At 38.8% G+C, this 12,520-nt stretch overlaps 1 protein-coding gene across 5 annotated transcripts in view; it reads right to left on the bottom strand.

The window, feature by feature from the left end:
- The window catches only part of Slc17a5 (solute carrier family 17 member 5), a 54,112-nt gene extending 50,009 nt beyond the window's left edge, over positions 1-4,103 (bottom strand). For all 5 annotated transcript variants that reach the window (XM_076859996.1, XM_076859998.1, XM_076859995.1 and 2 more), the window contains exon 1: positions 3,935-4,103. In XM_076859996.1, the coding sequence (XP_076716111.1) occupies positions 3,935-4,028 (94 nt within the window). In that variant the 5' untranslated portion in view covers positions 4,029-4,103. The remainder of the gene's footprint in view (positions 1-3,934) is intronic.
- Between the last annotated feature and the right edge of the window lie 8,417 nt (positions 4,104-12,520).

The following is a 12,520-nucleotide window of genomic DNA, read 5'->3' as shown; positions in this document are numbered from 1 at the left end:
AGGGTAGATGATAGCATCGATGTAATGGAAAGGCGGTTTAGCCCTAAAGCATTGGGGTTGGGGGTAATTGTCTGGAAGCATCATTGTGGAACAAGGAGTCCTCAACTCTATCAATTAATATGAACATGAAAAAAACCACCTCTTGAAAGATTAGTGGGGAACAGATGGTAGATCCCCTAAAAGCCAGGCTGCTACTTCTTTTTTGAGATGGGGTTATCACTAGGACTTCATTTTCTTTCCTTGTGGTGCCAGGGATTGAACCCAGGGCCTCCCACATGCTAGGTGAGCATTCTACCACTGAGCCACAGTCTGGCCCTGAGATGGGGTCTCAATGTTGTCCAGGTTCATCTCAGTCTCCAGAGTAGCTAGGACTATAAGTGTGTGCCAATGTGCTAGCTAAAGCCAGGGTTCTGATGAATAAAGAGGTACTATTGGTAAGGGAGGCTAGTAAAAAATTTAAGGATGTCTTAGTATTTATTCTTTGGAGAAAGATTTCACAGTAGGGAGGGGGCTTGTGCCAGGAGCAAAAAAAAAACAGAAACAAAACCAAAAACAAAACAAAAAAAACGCAGGGTCCTTTGGCATCCATAGGGGATTGGCTCCAAAATCTCAAAGGGTACCAAACTCTGCAGATGCTCAAGTCATTTATAAAAGATGGTGATCTTGCAGATAACTACACACATCCTCCTGTAGAATTTAAAATAATTTCTAGATTGCACAAAATGCAAATAGTTGTTATATGATATTGCATAGGGAATGATGACAGGGAAAAAAGTCTACACATGTTCAGTACAGATGCAACCATCGTAGGCCTAACTATATAGGACACCTCTATAAAACCTTTATCATATATATTATTTTAAATCACATATGTGTGTGTGTGTGTGTGTGTGTATCCTCCCCCCCCCCCCCCGTACTTGGAGTTGAACCTAGGGACACTTTACCCCAAACTACCTCTCCAGCATTTTTATTTTTATTTTGAAACAGTGTCTCACTAAGTTTTCAAGGCTGGCCTCAAATTTGGAATCTTTCTCCTTCAGCCTCCCAAGTAGCTTGGATTACAGGTATTCCAAACCACTCCTGGCCCTTTATCATATTTTAAATAGCAAAAATAATGTGTTGCTATTATTTTTTCCTTGTTCTTTTTAGATATATGTGAAGATAGAGTGTATTTTGACATATTATACATACATGGATTATAACATTCTAATTAGGATCCCATTCTTGTGATTGTACATGACATGGAGTTCCACTGGTGGTGTATTCATATATGAACATAAGAAAGTTATATCTAATTCATTCTGTCTTTCCTATTCCCATCCCTTTGTTCCTCTTTGTCTAATTCACTGAATTTCTATTCTTCCCTGCCCCCACCCCTGTTGTGTGTTAGCATTGGAATATCAGAATATTTGGTGTTTGGATTTTGGGGATTGGCTTATTCACTTAGCATGATAGTCTCCACATCCATCCATTTGCTGGCAAACATCATAAAGTGATTCTTTTTTATGACTAAGTAATACTTTGTGTGTGTTGCTACTACTTCTACTTCACGTGTTTTCCAGAGGGTAAGTTAAAAAAGAAATAGAAATAAAAACAGAAATGGTGTAATGAAGGGAGTCACCTGAAGTCAGGAAGAACAGAGCGTATATACATTAAGAACTATATATTCAACCTATGAGTCAAGTGAGGGATGTTCTGAAAAGTGACAACAGGAGCTCATCTTTTTCCGATCAGTTTTATCAAAGTCTAATTTATGTGATAAATGTATACATCTGTCCAACAAGATTAAGATCAAGATGTAGAACTTTATTACCTCAAAAAGTACCTTAATGCCTCTCTGAAGTCAATTTTCTTCTGCCTGAGTCTCTAGCCAATCACTAATCTGCTTTATATATTACCTTTGCTAGTCCTAGAACTTCATATTGATGGGATCATATATTAATATGGTGGTTTATTTTGCTCAGCATGTTTTTGAGATTTACCCATATGTTACATACACCAATATTTTGTCCCTTTTCGTACATAGTTTGTATATTCATCCACTAATTGATCTATTTCCAGTTTTTGACTATTTTTTGAATAAAAATGTACATATACCACAGGTATATACATTATGTGGTCATGTGGTAATATAAAAATTTAAGATTTCCCAAAGTAGTTGTACTATTTTACACAGTTACTAGGAATGTGCAAGAGTTCTAGTTATTCCATATCTCTGCCAATATCTGGTATTCCTATCTCTCTATTTATCTACCTAGGGATTGAATTTAGGGGTACTCTACCACTGAGCTATATTCCCAATACTGCTTATTTTTTTGGGGGGGAGTACTGGAGATTGAAATCAGGGGCACTCAACCACTGAGCCACATCCCTAACCCTATTTTGTATTTTATTTAGAGACAGGATTTCACTGAGTTGCTTAGTGCCTTGCTTTTGCTGAGGCTGGCTTTGAACTCTCAATTCTCCTGTCTCTCCATCCTCCTGTCTCAGCCTCCCAAGCTGCTAGGATTACAGGCCTGTGCCACTGCACCTAGCTAGTACTGCTTATTTTTTGAAACAGGTTCTCACTAAATAACCCAGGCTGGCCTCATACCTGCAATCATCCTGTCTCAGCCTCCTCACTGTTGGGACTACAGGCTTGCAACACTGTGCCAGGCTCCCAACCTTTGAATTTTTTCTGCATTTCTATGAGATTATTTTATAGAGGAAGATTATATAATTATAATGCTATAAGCCAAGGGAAAAGATCAGTTTATGGAATTAAATACAACTTTCAGGTAAAATACTACTTTGATACAGTTATTTACACCTAGTATTGACTAAAATAAGCTCCAAGACGCAGGACGGAGCTACAATGTTGCCACCTCTACTGCCACCATCTGGTAATGTTAAAAACAAATAAAAAGAACATAATATGCTTGGTCAACAAAAGTCAGATTTCCAATTCTACTCTAATACTTTGAAACTACAGAACGCATGCAAACTTATTTGTTTTTTAGTTTTCATTAGTTTTCATTACTTCTTAAGAAGCTACATTGTAAAAGTGGAAAACAGCAAAATATTGCTATTTTCCTAAATTCAGAGACGATGCTTTTGAAATACCTCCTTTTCGATTTGTTGCAAGATCTCTGGCAAATTATCTTACAGCTCTGTAGATAGCTTATCTTGAGGACAACCAAACTGTTTCCTAACTTACATTGTAGACTGCTAGAAGGGAAAAAAATGGAAATGTCTGCAATATTTTTAGTCTCTTACAGCACAATATCAAGATATTTTTGTTGGATTATGCAACACTTGCTCTCTGCATTCTGCATACTCAGAAATATTATATCTCCTATCCTTTTGTCTCCTCTCCCTGCCCAAGTGAACTACAGGCTCACTTGCAGGCTGATACGCAGCTGTGGAAACCAGGAGGTCACAAGGCAGGAGACGAATCAGCCTGGCCATTGGCTCACCGATTTGCAAGTTTCTCCCCCAGTTCGCCCTTTCTTATTTTTGTGCCGGTGATGAAACCCCAGGGCCCTCAGTTCACCCTCTGCCTGGCCCTTGTCCATTGATTTGAAGGCGCTCCCCAAGTTGGGTTTTTCACCGGGTTCCCGGCTCTGCACTCCTGAAAACAGTCAGCAGCTCAAGCACCTGCCGCGCAGAGCCGCTCCCCGCTCCCGCCCCGCCGAGAGGCACTAGCGGAGGCCAAGCTCGAGCCCGGCATAGCCGTTCCCGCCAGCCCGTCAGACCCTTGGGCGTCGGAGGGGCTTCCGGGCACCGGGGCTAAGAGGGGCCTGAATGGGCTTTCTCTCTTCATGTCCCCTCGGCGCCTGTCAACTCTGGATCAGACGGCGGGGGTGCCAGTACCCTTGGCCACTTCTGCCCCAGTACCACCGCCCGCCCCGGGAATGTTGCGGGCCTAGAGCCCCTAGACGACCCGGCTGCTCACCGGCTTCGGCCTGCCGGGCGCCCTGAAGGAGCGGGGTGCTGTCGGTGCTGTCCTCGCCATCGTTCACCACCGGACCTCGAACCGAGGACCTCATGATGCCTACAGGGAGCTGGCTGCTCTGAGGAGAGGAGCTCTGCAGCCCGACAGCCGAAGCCCCCGGCTGCGATGGCTGGGCGGGCCGGGGCGGTGGCGTGGACTCTGGTACCGCCCCCATCCTGGCACCACCTCCTGGCCACGTAGTGTTACCGCTGCCCCGCCCAGAGGCAGCCGCGCCGGTTCCTCCCTGTCGCCATCTTAGGTTTGGGCAACCCTGGCGGAGGTTGGGCGGGGAAGGCTGCGTTCCGGGACTTCCGCCCGGGGGTGGTGGTGGGGGAGGTCGGTGTAGAGATGACCCGCTCCGACGGCTTTGCGCGTGCCAGGTGGCCAGTGCTGTTGAAAACGTGTCCCTACTGGAGACCCCCCGTAAAGCTCCCGTGCGGCCCTTCCAGAGCGAGGATAAGTGGAAGTCTGCAGTCGCCTGCGGGGACTTTAAGCGTGCCTAATTAAGGGGAGGACTTAAGTCGTGGTGTGTCCAGTTGTCATGACTGTTGGCAACCTTTGTACTGGCTACCCCGTGACAGCATACGATCCCTAAATTGCTTTTGAGGTGACGAAGCAGCAAATGGAAATATATTAACGTTCAATAGGGTTGCCAGTTTTTTTTTTTTTTTTTTGGGGGGGGGGCGTCGGATGGAGTACCAGGGGTTGAACCCAGGGGCTTTTAACCAATGAGGCACATCCCCACATCCCCAGCCCCTTTTTAATGTTTTGTTTTGAGAATCTCGTTAAGTCGCTGAGGCTGGCTTTGAACTTTTGAGCCTTCTGCTTCACCCTCCCAGGACAGGGCTGCCAGGGATTACCTGCGTGTGCCAAGAGACTGCCGATTTTATAGAAAAAATAACCCAGTATAAACAATTTCGTATGGTTCAAGGTATCAACTCTTCTGATGCATCTCTCTGCGTGTTTTTTCTTCGCACTTCTAATTCAGAGAGATTGTGGTAGTTACTGACTCAACAGTAAGAGGAAACTAGGAAAGAGGAAACTAGGAAAATGCTTGCCTAGGCTGGACAGACCTGGAGCCGCTGTTCTAGCCATAGGCTTCAGTTCAACAATTTTCCTGAGTAATAGAGGCTATCTTTGTGGAGATAGAGGGGAAAATAAGATGTGTCAATGCCCTCGAAGTGTTCAGGGCAAATCCGGAAGACTCACAAACCAATAATTCAGTAAACCAGGTAAAAAGGATTGGTGAGGTCTACATGGGAACAAAGACGAAGCTCCTTTATCCAGAGAAGAGGGTGCGGATTTTTGAAGGCATCCCTAATTTCCAGATTAGTAAATTCTAGGCCAGTTTTCAAGTTAGGATAACAAATTAGACCTTATTTCTGAGAGACAGAAATAACCATGTAGATTTCAAACTGGGTTGTTGAGATGACACTCTTATTTGAGTATGCATATAATCACTTGGTAGATCCTTGTAATATAGCTTCAGATTCAGCAGGTCTGGTGTGGTGTTTATTTTATGTGTCAAATTGGGGGCTGTTTTTGGATGAAGTTAACATTTAAATTGGTGAAACTGGTTGCCCTCCATAATGTGGGTGGGCCTCAATCAGTTGAAGGCTAACTAGAACAGTGTCCCTCTCCGTCTCCCTACCCCAAGCAAAGGGAATCCTCCAGAAGACTATTTCATATTTCTTTCTTTCTTTCTTTTTTTATGGTATTGGGGATTGAACCCAGGGGGTCTCTAGCTACATCTCCAGTCCTTGTTTTTTTAAATTTTGAGTTAGGGTCTCATTAAGTTGCTGAGGCTGGCCTTCAAGATGTGATCCTCCTGCCTCAAGTTCTGGCCTAGCTGGGGCTACAGGCCAGCTCTACAAGGTTTGGCCCTCTCTTCAGATTTCATCTGCACCATCAGTCTCATTGAGCCTCCAGGCTTCTGTACAATTTTTCTCCTGGGTATAGATCCTCCAGGCCTATGCTGGGTGAGCCTCTACTTTATACATATCTTCTCTTTTTCTCTCTCTCATTGGTTCTGTTTCTCTGAGAACCCCAGTATATCTGGGATGGGCCTGAGATTTCATATTGCTAACAAGCTTCCAGGTCAATAGCAAAGTTGTAAAGATTTTGGGCCAGGGAATAGATTCTAATAGTCTTGAAAGGTTTTAAACTAGAGGAGGGCCTTGCTTTTTTTCTTTCTTTCCTCCTCCTCCTCGTCCTCCTCCTCCTTCTTTTTAATATACCTTTTATTTTAAAAAATAAGTTACTACCTAAGCTTACTGAAAAGTTGTGAAGATAGCAGTGAGTTCTCCATCTTTTACCTAATTTGACCTGTTGTCAAGATCTTATGTAAGTATTTTAGTATGATATATTTATAACAACTAATGAACCAATATTGATATATATAATTAACTGAAGTTCATACTTTTTTTAGATTTCTTTAGATTTTACGTCCCCCCCCAATCCCAAGTAGGCTGCTGTTACATATAGTCATTGTGTCTCCTTAGGCTCCTTTTAGCTGTGACAGTTTCTCAGATTTTCCTTGTTTTTGCTGACCTTGACAGTTTTGTAGAGTACTGGTAAGCTTTATAGAAAGTCTCTCAATTTTAGTTTCTTATAATTAAACTATGGATATGGGATTGTTTAGAGAAAGACCAGAGAGGCAAAGTGCCATTCTCATCATATAATTTCAAGGGAATGTGCTGGCAGCACAATTTATCACTGATAATTATCGCTGACGATGTTAAGCTTCATTACATGCTTGACTTAGTGTTCGTCAGGTTTTTCCACCACAAAATTACTGTTTTAACCCCCCCCCACCCCTTTGCATAACCTTTCTCTTTGGAGGGAAGTCAGTATGTATAGCCTACACTTAAAGTGTGTGTGTGGGGGGCAGTTATGCTCTACCACTTTCAGAGGCAAAATTATTTTGTATGTGAGATTTGGCTATTCTCCCCCTATTTATTTACTTATTCAGTCATTTATACTAACAGAGTTCTTATTATTTTATACTTTGGATTGTAATTTGCCACTATGTTCTTTTATTTTGTCAATCAACTTGTTTCAGTTTTGGCAACTGGGAGCTTTTTCTATTGGCCCCTCTCTTTTAGTGTTTCTTTTAAATGCTCCCCTTGTAATGTTTTCTGAGCAATATCTCACTTTCTGGTATAATGAAATGTTCCAGGTTCACTTGTATGTTCTTTGCTCTTCCATTTCTCCAAGGAGAATGATATTAGAAATCAAGATCTAGGAACTGGGTTTTCGTCTTTCTACTGAGGTGTCATGATTTTAGGCCCAGAGAAGATACTTTTGTTATTGCACTTTAAAAAAAAAATGATTATCCCAAAAGGAGTTTTTATTTTTTAATGTTTATTTATTTATTTTAGTTATAGGTGGACACAATACCATTATTTTATTTTTATGTGGTGCTGAGAATCTAACCCAGTGCCTCATGTGTGCTAGATAAGCAAGCCACCACCCCAGCTCCTAAGAGGAGTTTTTAAAAAGTATAAGATGATATCTTTTTCTTCCTTAAAATCTGGCATTTACTTCCTGATTTCATATCACCATAGAAGATTGTTGTTATGTTAATATTATTTATTTTTTGATTGGTAATTCCTTCCTTTGCTAGTACTCTAGACAACCACTATTCAGTAAAGTATAATGCAAACCACATATGTAATTTAAAAATTTCTAGTAGTCACATTAAAAAGTATAACAACAAAAAAAGTGAAATTAATTTTATAACCTACACTATTTAATCCATTATATCCAAAAATTATCAATTCAACATCTAACCAATATAAACTTATTGAAATATGCTCTTTTTTTTGGAACTATATCTTTGAAACCCCATAATGTTTTATACTTACAGCATATCTCCATTAGGACCAGCAACATTCCATGTACTCAGTAGCCCCACTGTGGCTCAGGCTGCCATACTGGACAACACAGACGGATACTGTGTGGGAGCTTATTCTCCCTGCCTCTTCTCTACCCTCCAAATTCTGTTCTTCATTGGGAAAGGAACATCTTTTGGGCAGGGTACCTAATTCAAAAGTCTCTACCTGCTTTCCTCAGTTTTCTCTTTAAAATAATGTGATATAAAATAATGTGATATACACTTTACCTCCCTCCCCCACTTCTTTCTTCTCTCTCTAATCTAGTTAAATTTCCTAGGTTTTCACAAAAGAGCTGGAAAGGAATCATTAAGGGCTTTGCTTCTCTTTTAGAATTGAGCTAGCTTGAGTAAGTTTCTGTGCCTGAAACCAAAAGAAAATTAATATAGTGAATTGAGTCAAAGGAAGCTTTCTCTGTTTTTCTATTGATAGCTTTATATTTTTTAAGGCAATGTCACTTTGTTTTGTTTACAAATATATTTAATATCTGTCCAGATTACTATTTTATTATTATTCTTATATGAATTTCCTTGTCTATTTTGCTTGCTTGTTCTTGTAGATGGAATTTATTATTTTATTAATGTTACCAAAAATTGTAAGTAAAATAGCAATTATAATAATAAAATGATTTGTGAAAGAAAAAAATAATAATGTGATATAAAGCTCAAGGGTTATTTTAAGGATTAAATATTTAAATAAGATGATGCATGTAAATTACAGTACCTGGTGGGTAGTAAGTCTCAATAAATTAGCAGTTAGCATTTTATTTTGGCCAAATTTGCTTTAAAAAATTAGCTTACATATCTAAGGAACACTTATTTGATTTTCATTGTATTTATTTTAAGACACATACTACATTACATGTGGAAGTATGGAGTTGGTGGTTGGTTATATAACTGTTAAGTTCCCTTTTATGACTGTAGGTTGCCTAGGAGCTGGGATCAAATATTATTCATTTTTGTACCTGAGCAGTTCCTAACACTGGTTCTCCTTTTTTAAAAAAATATAGGTGAACACAATATCTTTATTTTATTTTTATGTGGTGCTGAGGATTGAACCCAGTGCCTCACGCATAGTAGGCGAGCACTCTACCTCTGAGCCACAACCCCAGCCCTGGTTCTCCTTTCACTGTGCTTGTTATATTTCACAGGATCTCATCATGTTGGCCTTGGATAGCCTAATATGAGAATTTCAAGTAAACAGGAACATATGGGGAGTAGAAAGTTGAATGGAGGACAAATACTCTAACCATTAATTTAGAAGTGATAAAGTTGGTAAAGGAATGTTTTGATGACCAATGTTGTCTTATAAAAATCATTCCTTTTGTGCTAGGGATGTAGCTCAGTTGGTAAAGTGCTCACCTCACATGTACAAAGCCTAGATTCAATCCCTAGCACCACCAAAAAAAAAAAAAAAAAAAAAAAGAAAGAAAAAAAATTCTTCTTCTTTTTTTTTAATCCCAGCTTTTCCTTTAAAATGATAGTATCCAGTTTCATCCATTTACTAGCAAATGCCATAATTTCACTTTCCTGCCCATTTTTACTTTTAAATTTTGAGACAGGACCTTGCTAAATTGCTGAGACTAGCCTCAAACTTGAAATCCTCCTGCCTTAGGTTACCTAGTTTCTGGGATTGCCACTGCACCAGATATTACAACTTTTATGGAAGTGTTAATAAAAAAACAAAATCCTCAGAATGTTTACTCAGAAAATAGATTTATGCAAAAGAGACACACTAAAACTTTAAGTAGCACACATGTCAGCTTAACTAAAACAATGACCTAATGTAATTATTTAAGGTGGAACGTTAAAAATATTTTTAAAAGATATCTTGATAAGTAACTTTCCAGTAAGTCTAAGATTTCCCTCCACTCTAGTATATTCATTTTGCAATACTTTTTCCTGTGAAAATGCTCTCTTAGTAATGTGGGTAGGGTACTTTTAAAAATTTCTTTAATGTAGTAGTTCATTGTTTAGGTATTCAAATTTTATGATTGTTTGTCCCATCAATAAAAGTTTGTATTTTATTTTATTTTAGAGCTTAATAGTTATATGGAGCGGTTGGATTCATCCTGACAAACTCATACATGCATGGAAATTGATTTCAGTTCCATCAATAAAAATTTTGAAGATTCACCCAACATGTGTTTATTTCTTTATATGCACACACGCCCTAAGGTAGTCACAATTAAAATATAAAAATAAACATAAGTTCTGATTTTTCCTGGGATCATTTTGCAGATGTTCTTGGATGAGGGCACCCTACTTTGGAGACCCATTTTTTAGAGAATAAAATTCAAATTCTTTGGTATAGAATATGAGGCCTTTGTCATCTGCCCCAGTTTATGTTTTCAATCCCATCTTCCACCATTTCTGCCACCTTCTCTGTGCTCTATGCTTTGTTCTATTCATTGAATCTTATACATATCATGTCCTCTTTATCTTGTTCCCTCCACCTATTTGAAGCCTTGGCTTATGGTGAATTCTAATTTGTCCTTGAGTCTAATGTTGCCTTCAACTTAATGATTCCTTGATAATCTCTCCCTTACTCTGCTCTTATGTGTGTTGCAATACCTTTATTGTAGTACATTGTGTTAGTTATCTAAGATAGATTAATAAGGAGTCATTCCTTGAGAGTAGGAATCTTGTCGTATTTATCTTCCATTCCTAGCTCTAAGCACAGAACAAATATTTATGGAGCTCCATATTTTGTGTTAGTCTGTACTGGTTACCATGGGGGCATCCAAGATATATAAAAACAGTTTCTGCCTTTAGGGAGTTTAAAAGTGAAATGTACTTTGAAGGAAATATTTCTTAATACTGTCCAAGGGAAATATATTTTCCTAACAGTTATAAAAGTTAGAAGGCATATTTTAATTTCCATTTTCTAGAGAGCAGGTATTGCGTGATTAATGTATTCCAGAGGAAGAAACCACATGTTTTTAGGGAGAAGTCTCAAAAATGGATAGTCAGATGTGCTTTCCCATATCCTGTTTTCTTTAGGCAGCTGTATGGTTAGGTGTTCTCAGACAATGATCAAAATAAAAACAAATAAGACAGGAAAATATAAACAGTTTTCTGTCATATTGATATGATATCACATGTTAATCATTTTCACAGCTGAGTTTGAATTTCCTCATTGCTTTACAACTTCAAAATTGAGTAATTCTTGCAACATAGAAACATGTGAGTATTATAACTCTTTCAAAGAGGAGACCTAATAGATGGCAAATGAATTAAGTGATTTGTCCAAGGTCAGTGGGAGCCACTATTACAATTAAGATTTTATTGCTTCTACTTATATTAAATCATAGGATGGTGCTTCTTCATAATTCCCTTAATTTTCTATACTCTGTATGTTACCTTTGCATCATAAAAACTGTTTTGTTGTTGTAGTGCTGGGGATCTAATGCAGGGCCTTGTGCATGCTAGGCAAATGCTCTGCCACTGAGATACAACCCCAGCCCTGCAAAATTTCACTTAGACTTAGTGAAATTTCACTAAGTCATCTTGATGGTAAGTATATAATAAATGGGGTTGTCAATTGTTGCTTATGAATTATATGGAATTTTCTTTGCCAATTTCCTTTCATTTACCTGATGTAGGGGAACTATAAAAGTGGCCACATTAAAACGAAAAAAGTACATAAATAATACTGCCTCTATAAGAGACTGATATCTGAAACTTAAACATACTGAAACATTTAAGAAGACACACCATAGCTTTATCTCTTCAACTTGAGGGAGTTTTAAATAAAATTTGCAAATATTGTGAAATACCAGTGGAACAGATAATAAATCAGCTGGGAGAATCACACAAGAAGCACGAGAAACAATGACCTTCACAAATGAGCTATAAGTGCGGGCAAAGCAACTCAAAATTGAATGACTCAGGTAGATTAGAAGATTAAGGTTCAAATCTATTCTGGTAAGTAGTATGTGAAGTCATAGTGCTGTTGAGTCAGCCTTTCCTGACAATCCCTTTTGGTCAAAATTTTTTCTACATATATATTCATATTTTGTGACTAATGAAAAGTGTAGTGGCTCAAAAACTAATTGTTATCATTTTAGAACAAAAGAAAATCTGAAATTAATGTAATTAAAACAACTATTGAGACACAATTATTATACAAAAACTACACATATTTAATGTATACAATTTGATGAGGTTGGACAGATCCTTGTACCCATGAAACCATCACCACAGTTGAGGTGATAGACACAGTTCACCACCTCTAAAATTTCTTTGTGCCTCTTTTTATTTTGTGAAAACACTTAATATGAGGTTTACTTTCTTTTTAAGTGCACAGGACAGTATTCTTAACTAGGGACACTATGTTACATAGCAGATCTCTAGAATTTATGCATCTTGCATGACCAAAAAAAATTTTTTTTGGTACTGGGGATTGAACTCAGGGGCACTCAACCACTGAGCCACATCCCCAGCCCTATTTTATATTTTATTTAGAGACAAGGTTTCACTGAGTTGCTTAGTGCCTCGATTTTTGCTGAGGATAACTTTGAATTTGCAATCTTCCTGCCTTAGCCTCCCAAGCTGCTGGGATTGTAGGCATACGCCACTGCACCAACTGACCAAAATTTTATACCTCTTGAACAACTCTCCCTTTCATGCTGCCCCCAATCCCTGGAAACTTC

This window comes from Callospermophilus lateralis, chromosome 6 (assembly GCF_048772815.1).
Source record: "Callospermophilus lateralis isolate mCalLat2 chromosome 6, mCalLat2.hap1, whole genome shotgun sequence".
NCBI lineage: Eukaryota > Metazoa > Chordata > Mammalia > Rodentia > Sciuridae > Callospermophilus > Callospermophilus lateralis.
The sequence above is the reverse complement of the archived record's forward strand: the minus strand, read 5'-3'. Positions and strand labels throughout refer to the sequence as shown.